Source organism: Colletotrichum gloeosporioides (assembly GCF_011800055.1).
Source record: "Colletotrichum gloeosporioides strain Lc1 chromosome Unknown consensus_72, whole genome shotgun sequence".
In the NCBI taxonomy this organism is placed as follows: Eukaryota; Fungi; Ascomycota; class Sordariomycetes; order Glomerellales; family Glomerellaceae; genus Colletotrichum; species Colletotrichum gloeosporioides.
The window spans coordinates 71,615-97,552 of NW_025544717.1; the positions used below are offsets into that span (position 1 = coordinate 71,615).

The 25,938-nt window shown below is 54.4% G+C and overlaps 9 protein-coding genes across 9 annotated transcripts; 5 read left to right on the forward strand and 4 right to left on the reverse strand.

The window, feature by feature from the left end:
- Positions 1 to 259: 259 nt before the first annotated feature.
- GCG54_00009467 (uncharacterized protein) lies at positions 260 to 4,079 on the reverse strand (the record flags this gene model as incomplete). The annotated part of the gene is made up of 6 exons (XM_045409413.1): positions 260 to 276; positions 353 to 1,690; positions 2,896 to 3,095; positions 3,151 to 3,845; positions 3,895 to 3,945; positions 4,029 to 4,079. The coding sequence occupies 6 exons, from the start codon at positions 4,077 to 4,079 to the stop codon at positions 260 to 262; spliced, it is 2,352 nt and encodes a 783-aa protein (XP_045259955.1).
- Positions 4,080 to 4,380: 301 nt separating this feature from the next.
- Positions 4,381 to 5,241, forward strand: GCG54_00009468 (uncharacterized protein; the record flags this gene model as incomplete). The annotated part of the gene is made up of 4 exons (XM_045409414.1): positions 4,381 to 4,551; positions 4,607 to 4,625; positions 4,687 to 4,898; positions 4,954 to 5,241. 4 exons carry the CDS (start codon positions 4,381 to 4,383, stop codon positions 5,239 to 5,241), a joined length of 690 nt encoding a protein of 229 aa, XP_045259956.1.
- Positions 5,242 to 5,428: 187 nt separating this feature from the next.
- GCG54_00009469 (uncharacterized protein) lies at positions 5,429 to 5,812 on the reverse strand (the record flags this gene model as incomplete). The annotated part of the gene is made up of 3 exons (XM_045409415.1): positions 5,429 to 5,474; positions 5,531 to 5,661; positions 5,765 to 5,812. The coding sequence occupies 3 exons, from the start codon at positions 5,810 to 5,812 to the stop codon at positions 5,429 to 5,431; spliced, it is 225 nt and encodes a 74-aa protein (XP_045259957.1).
- A 494-nt stretch (positions 5,813 to 6,306) lies between these two features.
- On the forward strand, positions 6,307 to 7,227 carry GCG54_00009470 (Mitochondrial fission process protein 1; the record flags this gene model as incomplete). Its single annotated transcript, XM_045409416.1, has 2 exons — positions 6,307 to 6,494; positions 6,522 to 7,227. 2 exons carry the CDS (start codon positions 6,307 to 6,309, stop codon positions 7,225 to 7,227), a joined length of 894 nt encoding a protein of 297 aa, XP_045259958.1.
- A 197-nt stretch (positions 7,228 to 7,424) lies between these two features.
- Positions 7,425 to 8,360, reverse strand: GCG54_00009471 (Zinc finger AN1 domain-containing stress-associated protein 17; the record flags this gene model as incomplete). Its single annotated transcript, XM_045409417.1, has 1 exon — positions 7,425 to 8,360. The coding sequence occupies one exon, from the start codon at positions 8,358 to 8,360 to the stop codon at positions 7,425 to 7,427; it is 936 nt and encodes a 311-aa protein (XP_045259959.1).
- Positions 8,361 to 9,094: 734 nt separating this feature from the next.
- GCG54_00009472 (DNA repair protein rhp42) lies at positions 9,095 to 12,273 on the forward strand (the record flags this gene model as incomplete). Its single annotated transcript, XM_045409418.1, has 2 exons — positions 9,095 to 11,373; positions 11,421 to 12,273. 2 exons carry the CDS (start codon positions 9,095 to 9,097, stop codon positions 12,271 to 12,273), a joined length of 3,132 nt encoding a protein of 1,043 aa, XP_045259960.1.
- A 2,570-nt stretch (positions 12,274 to 14,843) lies between these two features.
- Positions 14,844 to 17,531, forward strand: GCG54_00009473 (uncharacterized protein; the record flags this gene model as incomplete). The annotated part of the gene is made up of 4 exons (XM_045409419.1): positions 14,844 to 15,214; positions 15,325 to 15,772; positions 15,942 to 16,257; positions 16,309 to 17,531. Coding segments are annotated over 4 exons (2,358 nt in total), but the record flags the coding sequence as incomplete, so codon positions are not given.
- A 406-nt stretch (positions 17,532 to 17,937) lies between these two features.
- On the reverse strand, positions 17,938 to 18,429 carry GCG54_00009474 (uncharacterized protein; the record flags this gene model as incomplete). The annotated part of the gene is made up of 2 exons (XM_045409420.1): positions 17,938 to 18,214; positions 18,314 to 18,429. 2 exons carry the CDS (start codon positions 18,427 to 18,429, stop codon positions 17,938 to 17,940), a joined length of 393 nt encoding a protein of 130 aa, XP_045259962.1.
- Positions 18,430 to 20,770: 2,341 nt separating this feature from the next.
- Positions 20,771 to 25,417, forward strand: GCG54_00009475 (Rho guanine nucleotide exchange factor gef2; the record flags this gene model as incomplete). The annotated part of the gene is made up of 2 exons (XM_045409421.1): positions 20,771 to 23,033; positions 23,085 to 25,417. 2 exons carry the CDS (start codon positions 20,771 to 20,773, stop codon positions 25,415 to 25,417), a joined length of 4,596 nt encoding a protein of 1,531 aa, XP_045259963.1.
- Positions 25,418 to 25,938: the final 521 nt, after the last annotated feature.

A 25,938-nucleotide genomic window follows, 5' to 3' on the forward strand; every position in this document is an offset into this window, starting at 1 on the left:
GTGTTCCTATTTCCCGCCTGCCCTGAGCTGGGAGAAGAAGTAGTTTCGAGGGCGACAGGAACGGGCACAACCGAAAAAAATAGAAAAACATGTAATGTATGTGACGCCTACTTAGCCAGGATCATACACCCAGATAGAAGGAATCATAAATAGAGCCTCCGATGAGTCAACTTTACTACACGCCCACCATCCTCCACACAGTCGCCAATCACAAGATCATGCTTGTCACCGCTCATCTCAGCATCTCCAAATCTGACCCTCAAACCTCCCAAGAGTCTGGACCGTTCTTCGTCCGTGAATGCTCCCCCGCCTGCAGGTACACCGAAATTGGGATTCCCTCTAGTTAGTGTACTGATGTTCAAGAGCAGTTTGGGTACCCAGACCCCAAAGTCTATCAACAGACCGGCAATGGCCGCGGTAAACAAGACAACCACAGATATGATGAGTATAACCATCCACGTGGCGTTGTACCGAAGAACGGTGATCGGCGTGAAAACAGTTGCGTTCGTCGAGGTGAAGTTGGTCGCGTGGACCGTGTTGCGATAACTCAGCATATCATCGTTTTCCGGATGCCCCAGGACAAGAGGCTCGCTTGCTATGGTGGCTAGCCAGTAGGTATTGAGAAGTTGCGCCATCCGAATCTCAAAATTCTCTCTCCCGGCGTGGATCGCTCGCGGGAGGTCGAAGACCGCCGTCGCATTTAGCCCCTTGTCCGGATCAACTATGTACGTCTGGATAATCGACGGGCTCTTCTGCCGGTTGGTGGGGTCCGTGAGGCTTTTGAACAGGTTCTGGAAGTACAAACTGGCAAGTTCATTTTCGCTCTGGCAGCTGTCGAAGAATGTGAAGTTGGCGCTCGGGTTCCTGGGCGAGACCGACGATCGTATCGCTGTGGGGGTGCAGTCGTAGCCGTCGCAGGCGATGTGAGTCTCGACGTACGTAGAGTTGATCTTGCACTTGGCATATGTTGGCTCGTCTTTTGCCGGTGACCAGTCAAAGTAATGAAAGTCGCGCGCCGACGCGGTCGGATCAATGCAGCGTCGACGGGTGCCGTTTGTTCTACCGTCTGGGTACGGCGTTGTCGACAGACCTCCCCATGAGGTGAGTGTGGTGCAGTTGAACGTTTGCCCATTGATGGGTATCGTGCAGTCCAGTCCTCCGTCAACTACTAATTTACTGGCATCTTCACTCTCTTCGAAGATGGGACAGTCCATCTTGAGGTACGAAGTTTCCAGGTTGAAGCTGGTCCTGCCTGTTCGCGAGATATTGCCGAAAGGAATGCCGATGAGTGACGACCAGATTATCGAGGCCCTGTCTTCATCGTCCAAGGTGATCCACTCGTCTGCCTTCGTGCTATGACGACCAAGCAAGGGCTCAACCATGGGGATCTTGACGTTGCCAGATGTGTCTTGGCTGGACTGCCTGACCTCCTCAGATGCCCCAAGAGCGCTGTAGACGAGAGAATTGATCGGGAGCTGCGCATTTCCTATGTTGCTGCCAATGTATTGCGCTGGAAACGAAGTGTTGACATCTAGATATGGGAGTTCGGCAAATGAGACGACGGCTTCGGGCTTCTTGAGTAAAACTCGAAGAGCGGCCTGGCCTCCCAAAGGTGAAAACGCCCAGATGAGCACCAACACGATGCTGGACCATCTGACCCTCTTCATGTCAATCATTGTCGTCACGGTACCTGTCATTGTCGTAGAACCTAGAAGACTGTCCAAGAAACCAACACGCTCCCCTCGCTGCAGCCTCCAGTGAGCGAAGCTTCTGATAGTCCGGCCTAGAACGAAGGCGAACATCAATGGTACAATAGTGGGAGCCTATCCCTATTAGACCGATGCAATGTGGTACGAAGATACTTAGATGGTCCTTACAAGTTGGTTGAATTCGAGTGTGAACCGCCACATGGCCGGTGTGTCTTGGATTTCGAGGCCATTGAAACGAAAGAGAAGACCAACGTAGACCGCAACAGTGACAGCCATCAGAATCGAAACACTGTTCATAAATATCTCCAAGTGTCGGGACATTCCGTTTTCAAGCCTTCGTGGAGGCCATTGCAGCAATTTCGACTCGTTGTCGGACTTGGAGGTTTCCCGGGTGGCCATCTCGGGTTTTGTTGGTACATTCTGATTCCTTTGAGACGCCATCATTGCTGAGGGAAAACTGCAGCGCTTCTGGCTTAAGCATGTAAGACTTGTTGGGCAGTGAAGAAGCCGTAGATCATGTTTGATTAATTTTAAATTCAAGCTTGTCCCGAGGGAATCCATTGCAGTATATATGGCAGATGTAGCCCCCATCACAATGCCTACATAGGCGCCGCAAAACCGGCCTCTTGGCAGACCCCATGTTGCTTTACAGAATATCCCCCAAAAGGCAAGGGTTGATTGACCATTGGCGATGCAGCTGAGCTTGACAGAGCCATTCGAACCAACAAGAACTGTGTAGTAGATCGTCAAGTTTTGTGGACTCATGGCAGCATCCGCACGTCGTCTAATCAGAAAACCCAAACTGTGAATGATTTGATTGGGAAATGTGACTTTACTGCGCCGCATGCGCCTTCTTAGTCTGTTTGGGAGAGGCATGGGGTTAGAGTAACCGATTGCTTGGATGCATGCGAATGCTCCCAACTTCTTGGATGGGTGAGCCTGAAAGAAATGACAGGGACGACAGGCATAGAGTCGCTCTACGTTGGAAATGAGTATGTTGCTACCCTACAAGAGTTCTGGAGACTCATTTCTCTGAGTGTTGGGGAATTGAAGTCGCCATAGTCTTTGATCTGCACAAAGGAATATGGTACTATCTGGCCCTTGACAGAAACTCTGTACGCCACCTTTTCAAACACAGTCAGCTATCTTGCTTAATGCCAATTATCTTTGGAGGATAGTTACTCACCTGCCACCTTGATCAAACCCAGCAATGAGCCACCGTTGTTCCAAATCTCGATGCCGTCACCACAGGCTGCCCAGACGTTGCCGTTTTCGCACATGAGATGTAAAGGTGAAGCTCTCCTAGCCAGAGCAAATAAACGCTTGTTCGCCAAAAAGATTGCGTCCCCTCTTTTCACAATGTCGAATGCGTAGATGCTCCTCGGTCTGTTCCTCATGTCAGTCACATTCACCACAAAAGCACCTTAGGCGTGACGCTTACTGCACTAAATCCAAACTCCCATCAGCCTTTACTCCTCCGGCATCTGCAACGTAAAGCGTCGACGACGCCTCGTCGACAGCAATCCCAGTCGGCCTCACAAAGCCATCCGCCATGGCCCTCACCTCCCTCGCCGTCTGGTCATACCGATACACCGAAGGCGGCAGCTGCGGCGGGCTCCTGAAATCCAGCTCGTGCCCGCAACACGGATCCGTAAACCACACGCCGTCGCCCGAGACGGCCGCGCTGTGGGGCGAGTTGAAGTCGCGGCCGTAGTACGTCGTGGCCACGGCTTTCGGCGGCTGCCCTGCGGGCATGTGGAACACACCTCCGGTCCCGGGATGCATCGTTCCCTGGGAGCACCAAAGAATCCCGTTGGCTGCGAGACAGCCGTTGGCCGGCATCGGCATCGCGGGCGGGGGCCGGAGCTTGGCCCACTCGGCGGTCAGGGAATCGCCGCGCGGGGATGCGGTGATTGTCACCTTGGACATGAGGATGGTTGAGGGCCTCGAGGGGTCGGTTGCCGCGAGGGGAGCGGAGGTCGTCCAGAGTTCATTGCGGGAGGGGTTGTAGACGCAGCCGCGGTGGAAGAACGCATTGCCAGTGCCTTCTGCAGATGAGAGGAGCAGGGCGTGTGTGGGCCTGGAGCCGATGATGGATTCGAGCGCAGAGTCGTATTGGATGACGGAGACGTCAGACTGAATTGAGTGTCAGCAGGTCGGTCTGTCGATGGTGTTGATTGTTCACCTTGCTGGGTTGTGAATAGCCGGGCGGTGCTTGGTTTCGGCGATCTCTGATCTAATGTAATGGAAGTAGCGTGAGTAAGACCACCAGCGGCCGGAACGGACGAGATTGTTAATCTGGCTGAGACGTGAGCTTACTTCTATCGGCGTTATCTCGGGTTTGATACCCGTCGCCTTGACTGTTGCCATCGCTATACCTACTGCCTGGTGTTTGCTTTGGTGCAGTTGGCTTTGTGCGGTTGAAGGGAGCGCAAACAGTGTGAGTGCAGACCGGGGTGGGGACGGCCGGGCCTCCATTTAGTTGGCGCCGGCGCCGTGTCGGGATTACACCCGCCACCCCGATAAACTTAACATCGGCTTTGCGGACAGGATATCATTAAGTCCGTGATAAATAGTCTCATTCGGCATGGTTGATGCATTTGTTTATAAACTCATAATCCCATATGGCTTTTGCTCCAGTGAAAGCCAACATCCTTAACTGCGTTTCAGTATGGCTACAATACTCGTTACCGGAGGAAACAGAGGCATTGGTTTTGGCATAGTCCAGGCCATAGCCGACCGGCTTCCAGATTCTACTGTCATCATCGGATGCCGTTCGACTCTGGCCGGGGATGAAGCTGTGACCAAACTCAGAGAACTCGGTGTCAAAACGAACCTGGATGTACTTCAACTAGACATCGAGGACGATGCTAGCATCACTGCCGCTGTCACAACAGTTGATCAGAAACATGGGAAGTTGGACGGCATGTCTCCCCAGAGACTTTCCTTTTGGAACTAATATACTGATCTGCTGCAGTCTTGATCAATAATGCTGCCAATTTAGAGGTTGCTAGTTCGTCAGAACTATCCGAGATTCGGTCAAAAACAAACGCTGTGTACAACAACTGCATCACGTCAAACGCGATAGTCACACAGGCTTTCCTGCCCTTGCTCCGAAAGGCCGAGTATCCACGAGTCATCATGAACTCCAGTGCTAGGGGTAGCCTCACACGCACGGCATCTAGAGAGGTGAGCGCACAGTGACTTCCACTGTTGAGGTGCGTCAGACTGACGGAAATGATAGCTCCCGCCAGTTTCACTCGTGAATTACTGCGTGGCCAAGGCTGCGCTCAACATGTTGACCTTGCACTTTCAGCTTGCTGAAGAGCAGAGGCAAGACGGGCAAAGAGTCATGTTTTGGGCCACTAGTCCCGGGCATTGCAAGACAGCCTTCAACAACTTCCGTGGGGTGAAGGATCCAATTGACGGAGCAGAGGCAATCGTGCGCTTGCTGGAGTCAGAAAAGGGGGTCACTAAGCCTGGGACGTTCTGGGAGTTCGAGCAGGGTATGTTCAGGATGGTGCCGTGGTAGATTATCGACGCCTCCTCGAATACTGCTGTCGAGGCGTGTCCGACCACATGGAACAAGGCAACATGCCCGCATCGTAGATCGTCGTATGTCTGGTCAGAAAATGTCTTTGATTCTCGTCGACCAAGGTCCGCTCTCTATGAATACACTAGGTCGCGATGGACCAATGACTCGTCCGATTGCCCGCCGTTTAGTGTTTCGCCTTCTCGTCCTTGTCGGCGCTGTCCAAGAACTTCCTGTGCATGTTATCAGCAATCGCAGGGCCTCGAAACGTTCCGGCAAAATCACGCACTTGATGAAGTCGGCCTCGTCGGAGCTGGCAGCGTTGATGGGAGGGATGGCAGTGGCCTTGTTGGCCTTGCTGCCGCCGCTGGTGCCATAGATAGCGCCGCCGAAGAGGGTGGCGAGAACACCCATGGCCAGCTGTAAGTTGGCCCATGTTAGCAGTTGTTCGGCATCTTCATGTATTGCAGGTCGGCCGAAGGCGTCGCAGGGAGCGGCGGGCGAAGTCGGAGGTGCAACGTACGTAGTGGGAGCCGATCTGGCGGCCGGCGACAGTGTACATCTGAACCATTTTGGCGGTATTAGAGGTATATTCGGACCTTCGGAGGTGAATTGGTTCGATGAGGGTGGAGTGGTGATGATTGAAACTGCAATGGCGGCTCAATGTTCGGAGCTCGAAATTCGTTCGGAAGCTGCGAAAAGTCGAATGCCTGGTATATCAGGCCACTTCAAGACGGGTCCAGTGTCTGGCGCGGCTCGGGAGAGCGGGGAGTTCAGCCACTGCTATCCCGGGTCGTCCAGCCACAGGGTGGCGCAAGCTCCCATGCACCCCAGGAAGGTGCTAACCCGCTGAAGCGAAGCCGACGTCACTTCCCGACATTGGACCAGAAGGTTGATGCCGCGGGCGTTTCCGGCGTGCGCATGGAAAAGTGGTGGTTGCCATCGCCTAGGCTCCCCTCACCCCAACCGCCGCCATCCATGCGCACTTAAGGCTGACAACACCTCCTTTTGCTTTTGAAGATTTCTGATTCAGACGAAGTATACCAACACCAGCAATCGATCACAATGTGGTGGGGTCGCAGCTCAGACAAGAAGCCCGAGGAGTCGAAAGAGGCGACCAACAACGAGAATGGCGGCAAGTCCTTCGACCCCGAAAAGCTTCCCCCGAGGCAGAAGCTGCCAAAAGCCCTGCAGAACATTATCGACAAATCCGACAAGGAGGAAAACTTCTTTGATGAATTAGTGGACGGGTAGTACGTGCCCTCGATTCCTCCCGATAGCCCTGCTGATGTCTTCTCCAGCGCACCCGAGTCTACCGAGTCCAACGTTCGTTACATGGCATACGCCACGCGCGTCCGCACCATTTTGCTGTCCGCGCACCGATACGTCGCCTACACCTCTGACATTGGCGAGTCGTTTCGCCCTGTTGCGCATCCCTATCTTGTCCGTGGCGCATATGGTATCTCATGGCTGTACATCCTAGGTGATGTCAGTTACGAAGGTTACAAGGCGTACTGGGCGAACCAGCGCATCCTGAACCCTCACCTCCAACTTACCGAGAGGCAAGCAAAGATCACGGGATTGCCGGAAGCCATCTCAGATGCTACACACCCCAGCCAGGTGGTCCCTGGTGGCAAGGTTGCGCCGTTGGACGACTACCGAACCGTCATGGTCCAGCGAGGAATCTTCCAGAGCATCGCTAGTATGGGTCTGCCGGCCTTCACGATCCACAGCGTAGTGCGCTACTCTGGCAGGGCGATGAAGAACGTCAAAAACGCTAGGGTCAGAACGTGGGGCCCTATTGGTCTTGGTCTGGCTGTCGTTCCCTTCCTGCCCAGTCTCTTTGACGAGCCTGTCGAGAACGCAGTGGAGTGGGTCTTCCACAAGGGCTTTGAGACGTATGGCGGCAAGGATGCCGTTGGTGATGCGCCTGCCACAGGCCGCGAAGACTTGTTGGCGAAGAGACCAAAGGAGAAGGAACTTTAGATTCGGCGTTAAGAGGGGTAGCATGGTATGGATTGGACCGGAACTTATTCAACTCATTGACTGGCTCGGCGCATTTGAAATCTCCCATGGTTATGGCATTGGCCCAGGTATAGCGTAGCCTCTATGGCGTGTGGTGCAACTGAGGGTATATACGGAAATAGGCTTCTATAAACACACTTCATCATTCATCATTGTCGTCAAACCTCCATCAAGTTGGGCGGCGGGCCAACTCCGCGCAACAGCACGACCGTGTTACCACTGACCAGTGAAGCCCCGACCTTTTCGTTGAATTCCAGCAACCTGCCACCCTCTACATGGAACACCCTCAGCTTGTCCCTCTCGTCCGATGACCGGTTGTTCACGTTCTCGACCTGTAACCTCCTTGCTGCCTCGTCCAGCACTCTTCCAACGACCCAGTCCTTGGAGAAGAAGAATTCTCCCTTTGGAAACTTGGCCTTGGCAGTCTCCGCCTCGGCCTCCACGTATAGATAGACTCTCTTCTCTTGCGCCAGCTTATCATCGCCCTTGGCCGTCTTCTTCAGGTTGTTCACAGCAATCAGGCGTGCTGATGCCGACGTGGGCTTTGGCTTTGGCAGTGCCCTTCCCGCCTGCTCTTTCTTCGCCGTTCCCCACGCTTTCAACTTATCAAATGCGCTTCTCGTCCGTGCGGCAACATCAATCTGCGAGCCGGGTCGGGCGCCAAGCGGCACGAGGTTCTTGCAGTCGTGGTCCTCTTTCAAACGATGCTTGAGGCAGTAGTCGCGGTTGCAGCCCGAACAGTGGACGCCGGGGACCAACGAAGTGCCGATGGTAGTCTTGCAGGGGGGCGAGGCGCAGGGCTTTTCGGAGACGTGGTCGCGCAGCTGGCGTCCGGCGCCGTAGGCGGGCTTCGCGAGCTCGGCTTGACGGCGGCGCTCGGCCCAGGCGCCCGCGTTGGCGCATTTGTGGGAGGACTCGGAGCGGTGGTCGAGGCAGAAGGTCTTTTTGCAGCTCTGGCAGAAGAAGGGGAGGAAGTCGAGCTGGTTGCAGTAGTCGTATTCGCAGTGCTTGCCCACGAGGGTCTCGTCGAAGCCGTCTTTGGAGTCGTCCATCTTGACGTAGCTCGTCTCGTCGGAATTGGATGAGGATGCCATGGTGAGCGATGACGTCTGTGTCGATTATTTATTCTTGGTAAACGGGGTGCTTGGAGCTCGTCTGGTGTACGTAGGCCTCGAACTTCGTGGCTCGAGGCTGAGCTGAGCGAGATGGCGATATGGCGACGGCGATGTTGCTGAGAAATGGCGGCGGAATGGTCTGGAAAGAGCCAGCTGGCGGGACTTGGTCAGTGTTGGTCCGTTGGTTGCCTTCAGCGGGGCAGCCACTGAGGCGGGTGAGCGCAGGCGCCAAGTACAGGGCGCGCGGCCGCTGGAAGCCTGAAATGGGCGTGGACCATAACGGTTGCCAAGGGCGGGCATGGACAGGCTGGACGCTGCAGCAGGGTATTGAGGCTGACTTCTGTGCACTTTATGATGGAATCATCCACACAGCATGGGAGTATGAATCTAGGAGCTAAAGAAACTCGGCCATTACTCTTGGATATCATCCTATCTTCATTGGCCATTTAGATCGGCTCCTTAAGACACCCACTACTTGTGTACCTGACATACAGGCAAGGTAACGGCAATAAGGAGGGGTGATCCCCGGACCCGCTTTTCAATCGGACCCGATAGAATGGATCCCGGACCCTTAAAGTGCGTCGCGCTCTTCGCGTTTCCTGCAAATCAATGACGCAGTTGCTGCCGTTTTGTCGCATCTCCCCTGCAAAGCTTCTCGAGCTCCCATCCTCGGAGCATGGCCAGCTCTCGACTTCTCATCACCACCACGCACGATGCCTCCACACGTGCCGCGCAAGCGATTGCGCGAGGAGTCGCCCGTCAAGTCAAGTCCTAAACGACAACAGGTGGCAAAGGGCAAAAGCAAGCCTGCCGCTTCGGGTGCACGCCGAAAGCCGACCCTGTACGATGACCTGGATGCTACTGCCACGCCGGAGTCATCCAAAGGTGGCCGTTCTGTTTTGGAGGTCTTGAGCGACAGCGACGAGGATAGCTCATTGACCGATCTATCCGACGGAGATTTCGAGGATGTTCCTGTTGGCGATGGACAGAAGCCGGAGGAAGCAAACGAGCCGTCCGACGATGATGATAACGACGACATCGAGTTCGAGGACGTTCCTGCTCCGAAGAACACCCTAGCAAAGGCGCCGACGGGATTCACCAACTTGCAGCTCACTCTGGATGCTGGCTTCGGCGCTACGACAGATCCCTACGGCGACAAAAAGGGGCCAACCAAGCGCGAGAAAAAGATCAGAAATGTTACGCACTGCATTCACGTGCAGTACTTGCTGTGGCACAATGCTGTGCGAAATTCTTGGCTCTGCGACCCCGAAGTTCAGGCAATCATGATGTCTCATATCCCCCCTCGTCTATGGGATGAGGTGGACCGATGGAGGAGAACCAGTGGACTGGATGCGCAACCGAAATCCAAACCAACCCTGATGAAGAAGCCCACGCCGGTGAAGAAGACCCGGGGTAAAGGCAAGGCAAAGAAGACCGAAGAAAAAGACTCGAGAGACTGGGGTGCCGCAGCAGAGAGGCTCGAAGAGGGGGCTGTTGATATGAGCCACGGTGACCCGCTGTTCCGACTTATGAAGTCGCTGGTGGCGTGGTGGAGGCAACGGTTCCGTATCACAGCACCCGGGATCCGGAAGTGGGGCTACATGCACCCTGAAAGAGTTGGCAGACTGAGAAAGGCGTGGGAGAGCGAGGATCACGACCAAGATCGGTTCGGGGAAAGGATCTGCGGCTTGGAGGAATTTCGCCGATGCGCCCAAGAATGCACAGGAAGCCGAGACGTAGGATCTCAGCTGTTCACGGCGCTTATGAGGGCCCTGGGACTCGAGGCTCGAATGGTTGCAAACTTGCAGCCGCTTGGTTTTGGATGGACGAAGGCGGAGGAAGCTGACCCTGAAAAGGACAAGGCTGGAGTCTCGACATCTAAGAGCAACGACGAGAAGAGTCAAGAAAGTGAAAAGACGAAGAAAGGCACCAAGAAAGGAACGAAAACAGCACCCAAGAAAGCGACTCCATCCAAAACGACAAGTTCGAGACGCGCAAGTCAGAAAAAGACCGTCATCGAGGTGCCTGATACAGATGATGAACTTGGGTTAGAGCATCCTGACAGCGACGACGATTCGATTGTAGAATTGGAGGTCACCCCTCGGAAATCGGCTCCATCCAAGAAGTTTGACAACGATCTAGAGTTTCCACATTATTGGACGGAAGTCATGTCACCGGTAACGAAGAAATATCTGCCGGTTGACCCGATCGTCAAGAATGTTATTGGTACCAACCGAGAGCTGATTGAGTCTCTGGAACCCCGCGGAGGCAAGGCAGACAAGGCCAAGGAAGTAATGGCGTACGTTGTCGGCTTCTCCCAAGATGGAACAGCAAAGGACGTCACCGTTCGTTATCTCAGAAAACAACTGTGGCCGGGAAGGACGAAGGGAGCAAGAATGCCTTTGGAGAAAGTACCTATTTACAATCGCCATGGCAAGGTAAAGCGACATGATCACTTTGACTGGTTCAAGTCTGCCATGCACGGATTCGTTAGGGGCAGTCGGAAATACCCCCTTACCGAGGAGGATGAGGCCGAGAACACAACTGACTTGACTCCGGCTCAACCCGAGAAGAAGGAGGTGAAGGAGGGCAGTGAGACCCTGGCTTATTACAAGCAGTCCAAGGAGTTTTGTCTGGAGCGACATCTCAAACGCGAAGAAGCACTCATACCCGGTTCAAAACCTGTCAAGACTTTTAGAAACAAAGGCAAAGGCGGGGACATATCGGAGGAGCCAGTTTTCTCGAGAAAGGACGTTGTCAATGTCAAGAGCGCAGAGACGTGGCATAAGCAAGGCAGAGCACCAAAGCCTGGTGAACTGCCCCTCAAGCGAGTGCCGTACCGCGCTGCCACAACTAACAGACGCCGAGAAATCGCGGAGGCGGAAGCCATTAGCGGCGAGAAGGTTCTTCAAGGACTGTACAGTCTTGAGCAGACGGACTGGATCATCCCGCCGCCTATCAAGGACGGCATCATCCCGAAGAACGATTATGGGTATGTTCGTCTCTATGTCTACGACATGCGTTGCTGACAGTTTCTAGCAACATTGATCTTTTCGCCGAGCACATGTGCCCCGAAGGTGCTGTCCACGTCCCTTTCCGAGGGGCCGTCAAGGTTTGCAAGAGGCTCGGCATCGACTACGCAGAAGCTGTGGTGGACTTTGAATTTGGACATCGAATGGCGGTTCCCGTCATTCAAGGTGTGGTCATTGCGGAGGAATACCACGACCAGGTTATGGAAGAGATCCGCAAAGACGAAGCTGAGCGAGCACGCAAGGAGGACGAGAAACGGCGCAAAGAGGCATTACGACTTTGGAGCAAGTTTATCAAAGGGTTGCGCATTGTCGAGCGCATTCGGCAGGATTACGGCCATGTCGATGACAGCGTTCCTGTTTTCCAGAAGCATGGCGGGAGCAAGGAAGCTAAGGAGGACCAGGACGAGTCATCTAAAGCGGATGCAGAGGCGATGCGGGTGCGAGATGAAGAGATGGCGGGCGGCTTTTTCCCTGAAGGGCATGACGAAGAGGAGGCAGGCGGCTTCTTTGCCGAAGGACACGAAGAAGAAGAGGCTGAGCCCAAGCGGCTTACGTCAGGGTTCTTTCCAGTCGTCAATGACGAAGATGGCGACGAGAATATGGACGATGCACTGGTTGTGGATCACGGTGGTGAAGATCAACCCATTGCGGAAAGCGCGGAAGGCGTGGAGGACGTCGCTGAAGAGGCTTCAGAACCAGAGCCTCTCCCCGCGCCTGTGAAGGCTAAACCACGGGCGAAGAAAGCAACGAAAGCTACGACCAGAAGATCGACCAGGCGCAGACGGAAGGTCGTTTCCGAAAGCGAGGAAGACGACGACGTAGATGAAGATTTCCAAGATTCGGACGACGATTATGTGTGACACAGCTCGGACGCAGTGTATCTTTGGCGAGCAAGAATCTAGGAGCGCACGGGATGGATGATTAGCAGCCGGCTTTGGGGCGCAAAGCTCCTTGGAGAATCCATATAAGCTAGCAATTGTTACACAATGAGGGTATGAAGACAGCCGTTTCGTGCTACCAATGGAAATTTCCAAGCTCAGTCTGGCTGGGTGTGCATGGAACAAGACATGTCATTCGTCGTCGCCAATAGAGAGCCGCCGCTCCCGATATGATTATGCTGAAATGCGTTGGCTTGCGGGGGCAGCAGTGGGATTGATTGACGACGTCGACAGTGCCCATACGGATTTGTGGCAGGTGACCATTTGAGACATGAAGATGACATGCCAGGGTGGTGCCATGCCCTTGCTGCGCTGTGAATCGCCTAACCCGGATACTTGGTTGATCATGTCGTTGCGGATTCATCGACTGTAGCTGCAGCTGGGAGAGATGATACAGCTGGCAAAAGCTGCACACGAAGTGGCTTCCGTCATGCTATGGCGTCGAAATAATTCTCGTGATTTGAAAGCCTACTGCGGAAGGTTACCGTCGATTCAAGGCATGTTGAATTGGATCTGGATAGTATCGATGTTAGTCAGATATCCTTCCGTCGACCATGGGTGTCAAAGGCAACAGGCCTGTCTCCAATCGAAGCCTCCTCCGCACCACCCAGTCCAGTTGCAGCGCGTTCAGTCGCCCAGGGCCCTCCCCTGCAAAGACCCGTGGATAGACGGCGCTAGGGCGTCCAGGGTGCTGCTCAGAGCGTTCGCGTTCCCAAATTCCCGGGGCATATTCGACGATCCACCGGCCCATCTAACCCTTTTTCTTTCTTTTTTTTTGTGTTCTTCCAACATCACCTCATATTCCCGCCCGCGATCCGGATGCGCATTTCGGCCGTTGCGCATCTGCGATTTAAATAAACAATAAGAAACGTGGTCGCCCGATGTAACCTGACATCTCTGGTAATCGACGAGCCAGCTGCAGATCGAACGAAGCATCGAGGCCGCGCGCATCTCCAGGAACGGGCCGGTACTTTTTTATGTTTCGAGGCGACCAGGAGACGGAGTCGGAGCCTTGCGGTTCTCACCTTAAGGTAGGGCGAGGCTGAAAGAGAAGACTACACTCGGGGCGCCGGAGTGTGAATTATTATTCCTGCCGTAATTCTTGCCTATTACTCGGCAGCAGGTCATTTTCCAAGACACATACCTACTTCCCAAGGTCGATTTTCGTTTGTCGGGTCCAAAGTCTTTCCTTCCACCCGCGCTTTCTCGACCTAAAGTCTGCATCGCAAAGGGAACACCGGCGCACTCCTCATTCAACTTCACTCGCGATCGCCTTGTATTGCCTTGCGCTGCCTTGGAACCTCTACGACTTGGATTCGCCTGAGGAAGCCACAACCGTCCCGCAAAGTTGCCTTGGCTCACCTTTTCTGTCTCTGCGGCTGCCTCCGTTCGTTCTCTGTTTGTTCCCTCACGACATCGCCTTTGACATTAGGAATACTTCTTCTTCGCAACAACGAGTTGACCGCCGTCATTCCATCGACGTCCATTCACTTGAGCCGCCGTTGATATTTCTCTCCGTTCTTTTGACCACCTCAGCCGTCTCACCAGCGCGACCTTCGACCTGCCACATCCACCTCGAGACCGACCTCGCCTCTGGCTTTTCTCCGAACCTTCATCACCGCCAAAATATCAGGCTCTCTCCCGCCTGTCTTTTCGACGACTTCCTCGTCCAGGTAAGTTGGCAATCTTTGTCTTCTTCAATATCACTGTCATTTTCTCCCTGGCGTGAACGTCCCACTCTCGCATCCGTCAGGGTCCGAACCTTCTTGCTCGGCCATGGCGTCGATGGCGCTGTCATACATCCACCTTACAAATATTGGAAAGGCGCAAGGGTTGAATATCGCATCTTTGTCATGTGCCCCAACGCAAAAGTATCTTTCCCATCTACCCCTCCCGAATATCATTTCTTGCGGCCATCTCCACGCCACCAGCGACATCCCCTCTACTCATAAACACCCCTTCGACATCCCTATTCGTTTGCTACCTGTGTGAGCCCTTCTCCAGCTCCAATACCTCAGAAGTTGTATCTCATTATTACCACCATGGGACTGGGATCAAGCCGGCCTATGAAGGGCGAGGCAGACGCTGACCGTCCACAGAGCAAAGACCTCGAGCCAAATTCGCGGCAACAGTCCAAACGACACGAACGACCACGATCCCAGACTCAGCCTCAACTGGTGTCTCCGAGTCCCGCTTCTCCGGATTTGTCGTCCGCCGTTGAACCTCTTCCACCCCCAGATCACCCGCCTCCCCCATTACAGCCACCACCGGTTCCTCCAGGCCGCTTAGGGAAGAACGGCTTGTTTGGCCAAGTTGCGCATCTGCGCTCTTATGTCGCCGATATCCAGTATACGCGCACCCTTCGTCGTTCGCCTGCACTTCGGCGCAATCACCGTGTTGCCAGACCTGCTGAACCGCGCCCTCAGCCCCCGAATCTAGCTCAGAGGCCAGTGCTCGCAGAGCCAACAATCGGGGAACATCCTCCCCCTAGACAGGACGAGCTTTCGACCGTACCAGAAACCAATGGTCCCGTAAAAGCGAGCCAACCAAAGCCTCGCAGTTATCGACAGATGGCAGACATCGAGGCCAACATCAAGAGCGACTGCGCAGCTCAGATCTTTGCCGTTTTCCCGGATATCTGCCCCGAGTACTTCGAGAAGACAGCCACAGAGCTTCTTTACGATGTCGGCAAGATCATCGAGGAGATTTTAGGCGCTTCCTCATATCCCAAGAAAGCCCGCTCAAAAAGTCTCAAGCGCAAACGCGAGTCTCCGGCAGAACAGGATGAGGTCTCCAAGATACGCCAACTTTACGACTTCGCCAATCGCCCTCCAGAGACAGCACAAGTCTACATTAGTATCTCGTAAGTTCTGATGTCATCCCCTTTGGAACCCAATCCGAATCCGATTTACCCAAAATCATGGCATTCAAACTGCTCGATGTAGGAAGATGTAGTGCTAATGACCGATGTAGGAAGAAAGTGCTCTCCCAAGACTTCCCGCGAGCTACTATCAAGAGTATCACGAAACTCCTAGAAGAGCACAACAAGTGTCTGATGCAGACATATCTCGCTTTGGATGAGATCACCCGCAACTGGAAATCAGGTAGAACTAAAGCGGGCTTCGAGTTCAAGAAAACCAGAACGCCACCTAATCCGGAGCTTGAGCCGGTGAATTTAGATGGGACTATCCGCGACTCAACAACTCCTGACAGGACAAGAGCTCTCGAGGAACTACGGGCTGCTCGGCAGGTATGCGAAGCAGAACAATCCAGGCGGAACTCGGCAAGGGCCAAAGTTCTCGAGGAAGAAAACAACTTCAAGCAAGCCCGGGAAGCAGGAACTATTGCTGAATGTGGCTGCTGCTTCGACGAACGACCACTGAACCGCATGGTTCACTGCGACAACCCGGACGCTGAGCACGTGAGTGGATACCATACACTTCTTGTGGAAGGTTGCAGACCTAACTTTGCTTTAGTATTTCTGCATCGCTTGCGCGCGAAAGTGCGCTGAGACAGCGATTGGACTTGCAAGATTTCAACTCAACTGTATGTCAATGGACGGCTGCAGTCATGACTTCTCTCATTCCCAGCGGGCGATCTTCCTCGACGACAAGCTGCAAGCAGCGCTTGACCGCATAGAATTTGAAGCAGCTCTACAAGCCCAAGGCTTCGAGAATCTCTCAGCATGTCCGTTCTGTCCATACGCCGCCGACTGCCCTCCAATTGAGGAGGACAAAGAGTTCAGGTGTGCCAACCCTGAATGCGAGATCGTCAGCTGCCGCCTATGTAAAGAAGAGACACATGTTCCCCGGACATGTGAGGAGGCCGCAGCCGAAAACGGTATATCGGAGCGTCGCAAAATCGAGGAGGCCATGTCTGAAGCCTTAATCCGCAAATGCAACAAATGTAGGTTTCCCAAGAGACGTAGCCGCGAGAGCTGATTGCTGATTTATGCAGGCGGCACTCCTTTTATCAAAGAGGAAGGCTGCAACAAGATGACTTGCACCAGACCAGGGTGCAGAAATGTGCAGTGCTATGTTTGCTCTAAATCCTGCGCATACGATCACTTTGACGACGCTGCCAGAGGGGGAAAGAAGGGAAACTGCCCCCTCTTCGAACAGACCGAAGTTCGCCACGAGAAAGAAGTTCGGCAGGCCGAGGAGGAAGCCCGCCAGAAGGTCTTAGCAGCCAAGCCCAAGTTGGACGAAGAGCTTCTCAAATTCAACATGTCTAAGCATGTCATGAAGGGGGAGAAGAAAACCCGAAGTAGGGCACACATTGAACGCGGTCCGCAAGTAGTCCAGCGTTGGCACGCAGGTGTCGATCCGGTCGGAGAAGCTATGAGACTGCATCTGGATCCAGAAGCCCATGCTGCTGAGCAAAGAATCCAGCCTCCAATGGCTGCTCAGCAGGCCGATTGGAACAATCGGCCAGGTCTTCATCAAGCCATCGCGCAAAACCCATTGCAGGCTCAGCCTCCTGAGCAGCTCAAGCCGGTTCGCCTGGCCAGACCAGCCCAGCCGGCCCAGCCAGCAATACAACAAGTGATGGCTCTACAACATGAAGCAAATGCAGTGCCTGGAGCTCAGAATCTTGCGGCTGGTGGTCCACAAATCGCGGCGTCCTACAATCCTGTGGTTCCTAGGTATCCGTCAAAGGTGCCTTTGCCGATTCAGCAACCGCTTTTACCAGAGCCGATTCCCCCAGCAGCGTATCAGTTTCAGGCTGGCAACAATGGTAATCAGTCTGCCCAGCAGAGACAGCCACTCGCGCAACACCATGTGGTTTGGCCACACCGTGACGGATACAATACTGGAAGGCAGGTACCGAACGCAGCGGCCAGAGCCGCTCCGCAGGCAGTGAATGGTCTTTTCGGGGTTCCTGATGCCGTCGCCAACAACAACTGGAATCAACTGAATATGCCGCCATTTGGCGGGGGACTCGATCGATTCGAACTCGATATTGGCTTCGAATTGGGACTCATGGCTCAACAACCCGCCAATATTGACCACTCCTATCCGCTGTCACTGTTCGGTGCCGAGGCAAACAACCGTCCTGTGCCAGGTGGCATGAACTTTGGGAACAATGCTTATGGGAATCCGGTGAACTATGTGGCTCAGCAACCAAGGGATGCGTCCGAGCTCGGGAGAACTAGAGATAACCCCTTAGAGCTCGACTAGGTCCCTTGCTGCCGTACGTTCTGAGACCGGTACACGGATTTGCTCATCTCGTTCACATAAGAAGATTGATGGGGCCAAAGGCGAAGATGATCAGACGAAACCATTTGATGTCTTTCTTTGGAAGGAAGCAGATGGCTTGCTGTTGCGCGCCATTGGAGGTTTGGTCTCATAATTTGAGCAGAGGAGCGAGAGCATTCAGGCATGGCGTTGGCAATTTGATCCTTTGGACTTGCATTGTTGATACAGTTGCCTTGAAGGCGTTTTGGAAGGGCGTTTGGGGGTATCTTGTTTACGAGTATAATCAAGTAGTCCTCGACGAGACGACAGCCGATTTAGTATTAATACAGCGCTTTCATAAGTAACATATCTACTGCGTATGCGCAGTACGATGGTAATGCATACGGAGCTACCGCCCTCTTCCAAACTTTTCATGCCATTTGCCCTTGCTACCAGTGTTTTTGAGGTTAGAGATGGGTTGAGGCTCCGTCTGGGCGACAAGCTCAATGGTTTCGTGGATGGTGGCAATGGCGGCGAGACCGGAGGTGGGGATATCTTCGGCGGATGGTGCGGAGGAATGGGGCGTGAGGAGGATGAGGGAGTTTGACGTATTTTTCTGGAGGAGCTTGTACGTCTTGTCTGGGGTTTTCAGGAGGGCGTTTGTGTCTGTCGACTTGAGCGTGATGCTGTGCCGTAGATGAGCTTGACGTCCGTGATGCGGCTCAGCAGCGCGGGTGATGGGCGGAGGGGACACGGGGACGTGGACGGGCTGAATGATGACTTACACCGGAGCATCGTCGGCAGCGAGCAGGGCCTCGAGCTCGGGGGGCAGTTCCATGAGCTTGTAGCCACGGCCGTCCGGGGCATGGGTTAGTGGAATGCCGGGGTCCTGGCTAGCCATGTTTTTTCGTTGGTTGTTTGTCTCGCTCTGAGACCTGACTGACAGACTCTTTTTTTCGGGGTTCGTTTGGGTTTGGTTTAGCGGGTGTGGGTGATTTACACGTGTTGGTTTGACTCAAGATTTGGTGTCTGTCCGCATCTCTCTCTGTCTTTCAGTGAGGGGGATACACGTGTTGCGCGGTGGGAATGCTGGGTGGATTTGTGGTGTGGATTTTTGGGTGGGATGTCTGTGTGACGGTCGGTGGTTGCTGGTTACCGTGGTGGTCGGTTTTTTTCTTTCTGGTGCTGCCTTTTCCCCTCCAGCGCTGTGCTCCGTTTGAAGTCGAATCAGATTTCGTCTAATTGGGTGCGGGGAAAAGTCTGGATTTGGGGACAGGGAACAGACCTGAAGGCGGGCAGGGATTGTGGGACGAGATTGGGGATCAGAGATTGGATGCGGCGGGAAGCTCCTCTCAAGCAGGAGGGGATCGCAGCGGTGCACGGGCCAGGTGAGCTTTTTTTAGGGCCGAGTTCCTTGTTTAAGGCTGCGCGGCTGTTGCTGGTTGAGAGCGGGTCACGTTGTTGGTCTTTCCGGTCTTTCTTGTTGTTTACGTTTGGCATCATTGTGTGTCTGAATGCCCTTGAGAGAATGAATGCATCGTGAGATTTGTTTCTGGCGTGGTTTACCTTTGCGGCGTCGGTGAAGTGAGAGCATGTTTCATGGTGTGACGGCTGGCAATCGATTGGTCTGGACCGACCGAACCTGCGCTGCCGTGGTGGTGGTGGTGGTGTTGCTTCCTGCAGCTGCATCCCATTTGCACCAACACCACTCAGAGTAGCCGCTGGTGAAAATTCTCCTCTACCCTCCCTACCTAGGCGACGGCATAGTACAGCATACCCCGGTCAATAGGTTTATCGCGGCTCGCACAGTCGGGCAGTCATTTTTGTCTAATTTTTCAGTGGATTGGCCATTTTCGAGTCGCGTGTCCGCTTGTTGTCTCTCGCATGCGCAGTAATAGCTACTGGTGAGAAACGAGCGAAAGTCGGAAACAACACAGACAACAGGGGAGGAAGAAAAAAAGGTCTGGGCCGCAATCAGTGAGGCGTTAATCGGGTCGCTTATTTCTCCCAGCCCCCCCGGTACACTACCTGGCCGTCCCAATTGCCCTGTTTGTCCTCTTTGTCGTCATTCTTTTCCCACTTTCCCCATTGCCATCTCTTTTCGCTCGGACTTGTCGTTGCATGGGAGAGTCGGTGAAGAGGAGCAAAGGGAGGACAATATCCGTGCTAAGCTAGGTACCTTGGAGGCAGGGGAAAAAGAATAAGGCGTTGTTTCCTGTTTCACTGCATGGCATATCTCGGTCAACGAAGAACATCAACAACAGAAAGGAAGACGTGGGCAGGGTTTGCCTGTCATTGTGGTACCTTGCACTCTGGACCCTTCACTTTAACATTGCATCTGGGCTTGGACTTCGCAGTTGCAGCAACGCAACCACCAAAAGCTCTCAGTAAACAAACAACAACACGCCCCACGGACCAACCACCTCTCAATCTGCAGACTGACCACTGCACTCGAACTGACACCTCTGGCACGGCGACAGACGACAGCCCACGGACAGGCTACCCAGCGACTATCGTTGCGATAGATAGGCACGCTATCTTAGGCTAGAGCGGGCTAAGGAACTGAGCAGACTGCGACCGTAGCTGAGGTCGTGGTGGTTGTCGCCCAGAAAAGTCTCCACCATCACCCGGCTTCCTCCACCCACAGCACCACCGTCACAACACACACAGAGGTGAGGTGGGCAGCAGCAGCACCGCACCGCACCTGCGACCCGACGACCTTCAACTCGACTCGACTCGACCCTGGCCAAGCTCAACGCCAGCCAACTCACACCGACACAACATCATCTTTCTCCGGGCAGTTTCGAGTCTTGCTTCTTGCTGACCTTGACGCGCTAACCAGACTGGCACTCGCCGCCTCTTCATCACACTCTTTTTGTCCCTAATTACTTTTTTTTTTTCTTGTCTCTTGAAGTCTACTCTACTCTACGATTTGCTGGTGCTGTCCCGTCTCGCTTGTCGCATCGCGATCTTATCGCTGCCGCTGTCGCCGCTCTCGCACCCGGCTGCGACTCATCCCGACCGCCACTCGCTTTAGCGACGACAATTGCGCCCGACGCGATCGACACCTACATACGCATAGTCACACTCGTTCAACGTCTTTGCTCTCTCCCTTTTGTGTGATTTGTACGCCCGCCCCGTCAGCAATGACCCTGGCCCATTGACGAGACCACGCGACCGACCGATCGACCGAACGACCGACTGCCCATCGCCAACAGCAGCAGCAGCAGCAGCCCCCGACAATGGTTCGTGTCACGGAAGAGCTGGCTCTGTCCGCCGAGCACCTCACCCTCTACCACGCTGCCGACCCCCTCCTCGGCCACCTGCCCGTCCTCATCTTCCACGGCCACTCCACCACCGCAAACTACACCCTCAACAGCTCCCGCGTCCAGATCCACGTCTACAGCCCCGCCGGCTTCCAATCCTTCCCGCGCCTGACCATCCAGCCCAACTCCCCTTTTTACGCCGTCGTCAACCATCTCCCCCGAGAATGGCAGGGTGACGAGATCTACCGAGGCCTCGCCTTCGGTCTGTACAAGTACTTCCAGGAGCTGCCCGAGGTCGTCAAGAATCACCTCAAAAACACATACCCGACTACGAGGGGGCGCCGGCCGGGAAGTGGGCCCGCCCTGTTTGGAGAGCAACATGCCGCCGACCTGGCCAAGAACATGATCAAGAGCGAGAACACGGTCGAGGTGCTCGAGACCCTGCAGACGGCCCTCCAGACCCAGCACCTTAGCAATGTCGATATCGATTTTGTCCTGCCGCCCGGTTCCATTGTGCCGCTACAACCGGAGGACTTGGAGGAGGTGCCCGAGGACGAGGACGACATTCTTGACCCCACGCTGCGACAGTATGGAGGGTACTCGTCGCTGGTGAAGCTTCTTGGAGAGCCTGTCTTCTTGCCGACGTCGAGGTTACGGAGGGCACCGTCGAAGCCGACTTCGCTGAATCGCAGCAAGTCGTTCTCCAAGGACCAAAAGGTGGAGCTGAGGATGAAGCTTGGAGAGCTGGTGGACACCGAGGAGAGATACGTCCTGAAGCTGAACGAGTTGGTCAAGCACATTGCCGACGAGTTCAGGCAGTCAGCGAGGCAACGCGATGCAAGCAGCCTGAGCCCATCTGAGGATGAGCTTGAGAAACTGTTTCCCGTGTCAGCAGACAAGATTCTGCAAGTCAACTCCGCCTTCATGCAGGAGCTGCGCAAGATCATGGACGACACTGAGGATGAGGCTCTGAAGGACATGGAGACGACCACAGTTGCGCTTACGGGATCCAGACTGGGATCTCCCTCAAAAGCAAAGGACCCCAGCGGCGCATTGGCGATTGCGAGAATATTTCTCGAGTGGTTCCCCAAGTTTACAGATTGCTATCAGGATTACATCCGGGCAAGTCAGCATTTCCCCACTCTGCTCAACTCATTCCTCGATGAGCAGTCGAGCTTCCGACAACGGGTCATCCAGAAGGGCGAGCAAACGGTCCGCTCCATACTCATCGAGCCTGTGCAGCGTCTCCCTCGATACAGCTTGCTCATTGACCAGATCGTCCAGTGTCTCCCAATGACACATCCTGCGCTCCAGCCGATGCTCAAGGCGCGAGACATCATCACGAACATTTGCTCAATGGACGAACCTGTACCCGAAAAACCACACGTAACGGGTCGCCTACGAAACCTGGTTGAGAGTTGGCCTTTGGATCTTGAGCCGGTGGGAAGATTGGTGCTTGCGGCGGACTTTGTTGAGCTCCCCGCACCCTACCGGCTACTTGACCCACCCCAAATGTCGGAGCGTGCCGGCATCTTTCTCTTGTTTTCAGATTGTCTCGTCATCTTGAAGAAGCTGGGCCCAAAGCCGATGTGTGGACGAGACCTCCTTCGTGAGATTGACAAACCGTCGGCGGCCGGGCTCTTAATGTCCATGACCAATGCTGCAGGTGGTCAAGCGTCATACGAACTCGCCTTCACCGGCTGGCACAGCCTTTCCGACGTACGCTTTAGCGAATCCGCAGATGGCACGCTCATTTGGATGACCTCGACACAAGAAATGAAGGGAGCGCATGCTGGAGAATGGGTTACTGGCACCGCAGTCACGTCACGGTGTTTCTTGCTTGAGGAAAGCTTCGAGGCGAAGGGATCAAAATGGACAGAGGATATCGTCAAAGCGCGAGTCGAAGGTCGATTTTCGGAAAAGGAGCGCGAGGACCCTAGCTGGTCTCTTCGATCTTTTAGGCTTCCAGACAACAATCTCGGAGTTTTCGCCGCCGTTTTCCAAGAGGGCGCAGATCAGTTGATCGAAGGACGCAGAGAGCCGGCGCCGATCCGCATCGTCATCGACCACGAGAAGGGTACCAAAGGAGCACCCATTGGCCATTACGGAGTGGAAATCACAGTCAACGTTAGAAGCGGTGACCTGAAGAAGGTGAATATGCAGACTGCTGGCTTGAACGGCAGACAATTCGCCGACGATGTGGCGTTGGATGACTTTTTGCCGACGCTCACACGACGAGGTATGTTTTCTTGATGTCCTGCGATGAAATTTTCATTGACCCTGTTTCCAGTCATACAACTACTCAGCTTGCAGTTCAACGCGTCAAATCTCCGCTTGGCGCCTGCTCTGGTCTCGTACTACACCAAAATCCTCAAGGGACTGCCTCTAATGACCAGAGCGGAGAAGACCAGATCTTTCCTTGCCTCGTCACCTGTCAAGGGATTATTCTCAAGCATCTGGGGCGGCTCTACGAATACCGAGGCACACAGCCCACCCAAGCACAACCGAACACCCGTCACGAATCTTTTCCCGCCGCCGCCCGTCTCTCGTGCAAATAGCGATCAAGGGTCCGTATTTGGCTCAGCCAGGGGCAAGGATGGCATCAAGATGGCAGGCGACGATCGCCCTGAGAACCCGTTGGTGCGGCTAGAGCAGACATTTACGGGATATGTTGCCAGCCTGCAAAATCGCAAGGGTAGTATCGTCGGACGCATGTTGCTGAATCGATCTGTCGCGGATGAGCTTTCTGTCAACGATCTCTACAACCGTCTGATCGAAAGCCCCTTCGACCTCGACGCCTCATCTGAGCTGGGAGCGGACGTCATATTTGTGGCCTTTGAGAAGTTCATTCGCATCGCTTGGTGCGAACAAATGGGTCCCATCATGACGAAGCAGGCTCTGGATACGTTGCTGGAGCGCATGAACCGACAGGTGCCTGGCAATTTTGCTGACTTTGTCAACTTCATGTTCAAGGATATGGCACCCCAGAACCAGCGAGCCTTTACGGCTCTCATCAAGCTCCTTGCCGATTTGCTCGACGGTTGCGGTAACGACGGCGACCGTGGCATTTTGACCGTTTCTTTTGCAGAGCTTTTGGTTCATGATGGCACGGCGCAAAACTACATCAACCTTCTAGATCGCCTGGTGGAGGATTGCGACAGGATCTTTGATGAACCCGGCGGTATCCATCTCACCGTTCAGCAAGCCTTCGAGTCTATGAACTCTCGAAGCGGAAAGTCGCATACAGGCTCACTCACCTCAAACACATCTTCGATCCGCCGCAAATTTGGTTTCGACACCCTTCTGCGACAAAACAGCAAGAACGACTCAGAGCGGCCATCCGTCTGGCGAACTCTTAGCAAACATGGCCGTCACCCTGCGTCTGCCGACGCAGCCTCGAGTTCTAGTCTGTCCAAGATGACGTCTGCACGCGCAAGGTCCATCGACTCTGGCACTGGCACGCAGCCTGGTCCCAACAAACTTAGGCGGCCCGGCTCTCGCGATAGACCGCCAATAGCTGGCGCATTCGATGAAGACCCTCGACCACCCAGCTCCCAGCGACTCGATATGCGCTTAGAAACGATTGGCGAGCCGGAAGTTGAGACGCCTCCCACCAAGTCATCCAAGAAGAAGCGCCGCAGCTCGCTCTCTGACCTCAGGAGCTTGATGGAAGCAGCAACCATTGTTGACCCACAAGAGAAAATAGAGGAAGCGTTGATGCCGCTACGCATCAACAAGCAGACTTCAGAGAAGTTCAACTCAACACCAAGGATACCGTCGCCGTCAAGGATACCAATAAGCCCAACGTCCTCGAGTCTCCGGTCTCCTCGCATGATCTCGCCGCGTCTGAAGGAAAACCCCGCGTCACCAGATCCACTACAGATCCTCCACACTCCCCGCACGCCTCACACCCCTGGAGTCCTCGACCGCGAAAATACGCCAAGCCGCACGCCTAAGGGGCACGGAAGAGGCCTTTCAACGTCAAATATTCCCACACTTAGGCCTGCCCGTCCGACAACAGGCAGCCACTCGAGCGATGCCATCCCGCGACCATCCACCAGCCCCGGCAAGCCACCAGGAACCGGAAAGCTTCGCCTTCAGTCACCACAAAAGCTACGGGAGCGGTTGCAGACGGAGAAGAAGGCCGTTGAAGATGTCGATGCGTCGCTCAAATCGGAGCTCTCCAAGATTGCCGAGGAGATGTCACGAGTCAACTCGGGTCTCGGCGGGCGCACCGATACATTGGACCTACGCAAGCTGACGGACTCAGTCAAGACTCTCGAAGAGCGGATCCCGAACATGATGACTGAGCTCACCGAGCGGCAAACATCCATACAACGCGATATGGAGAGCACGCTCAAGGCGTCGGAGACCAAAGTCAAGAGTATCGACCAGCTCTACAGAGAGGCGACGGCAGAGAACGAGCTCATGTACGAAAAGTTCAACAGTGAGCTCGGCAAGATTGTCAAGGCGCTGAAGGGCAAGGGCCGCGAGGACAAGGAGGATCTCCTCCGGAGCCTGCGTGAGCACAGCGAGGAGACGGCGCGGGTCAAGAAGGAGAACGCGCGGCTGAAGCGGGAGATTGTCAGCCTTCGGACTCTGATGAAGGGGGCCGACGCCTAGTCAACTTGGAGAAAAAAAGGGTGTGGGATTAAAGCCAGGCCAAAATCTGTCGGTATGCTCTTGTGGCGTTTTTTTCGGGGAATATGCGTTGCGAGCGAGTCCAGGGCTTGGGGGTGTACTACTAACTACTTTTTTGCAACTACTACCACGGTTTGATTTCCTGGCTTGTCTCTTTCATTTCGCACGACCTGGCACCTTCACCTTGGGTCGGGATTCCGGGAGGAGAATTGGGTCCTTTTTTTCTTCGGTTGGGCCTGGGCAGGCAGGTGGGCAGTAAGCAGGCCCGACACTGACATGGACGGGATTAGAATTGGGCTGGCTTGGTTGACTTGGATGGACGGGATGTGGGTGGATAGATGGATGGCGGGGTCTTGTATGGATTGATGGATAGATATGCTGACGACCAGCATGTGGAATGTGTATACGGTGGATGAATTGAGATGTGAGTTGAATGATGGCCTGTGACGTGAGTGATTTGCTGAGGTGTGCTGTATGGTTTGTGTCCTTGCTCGTGGTTTTCG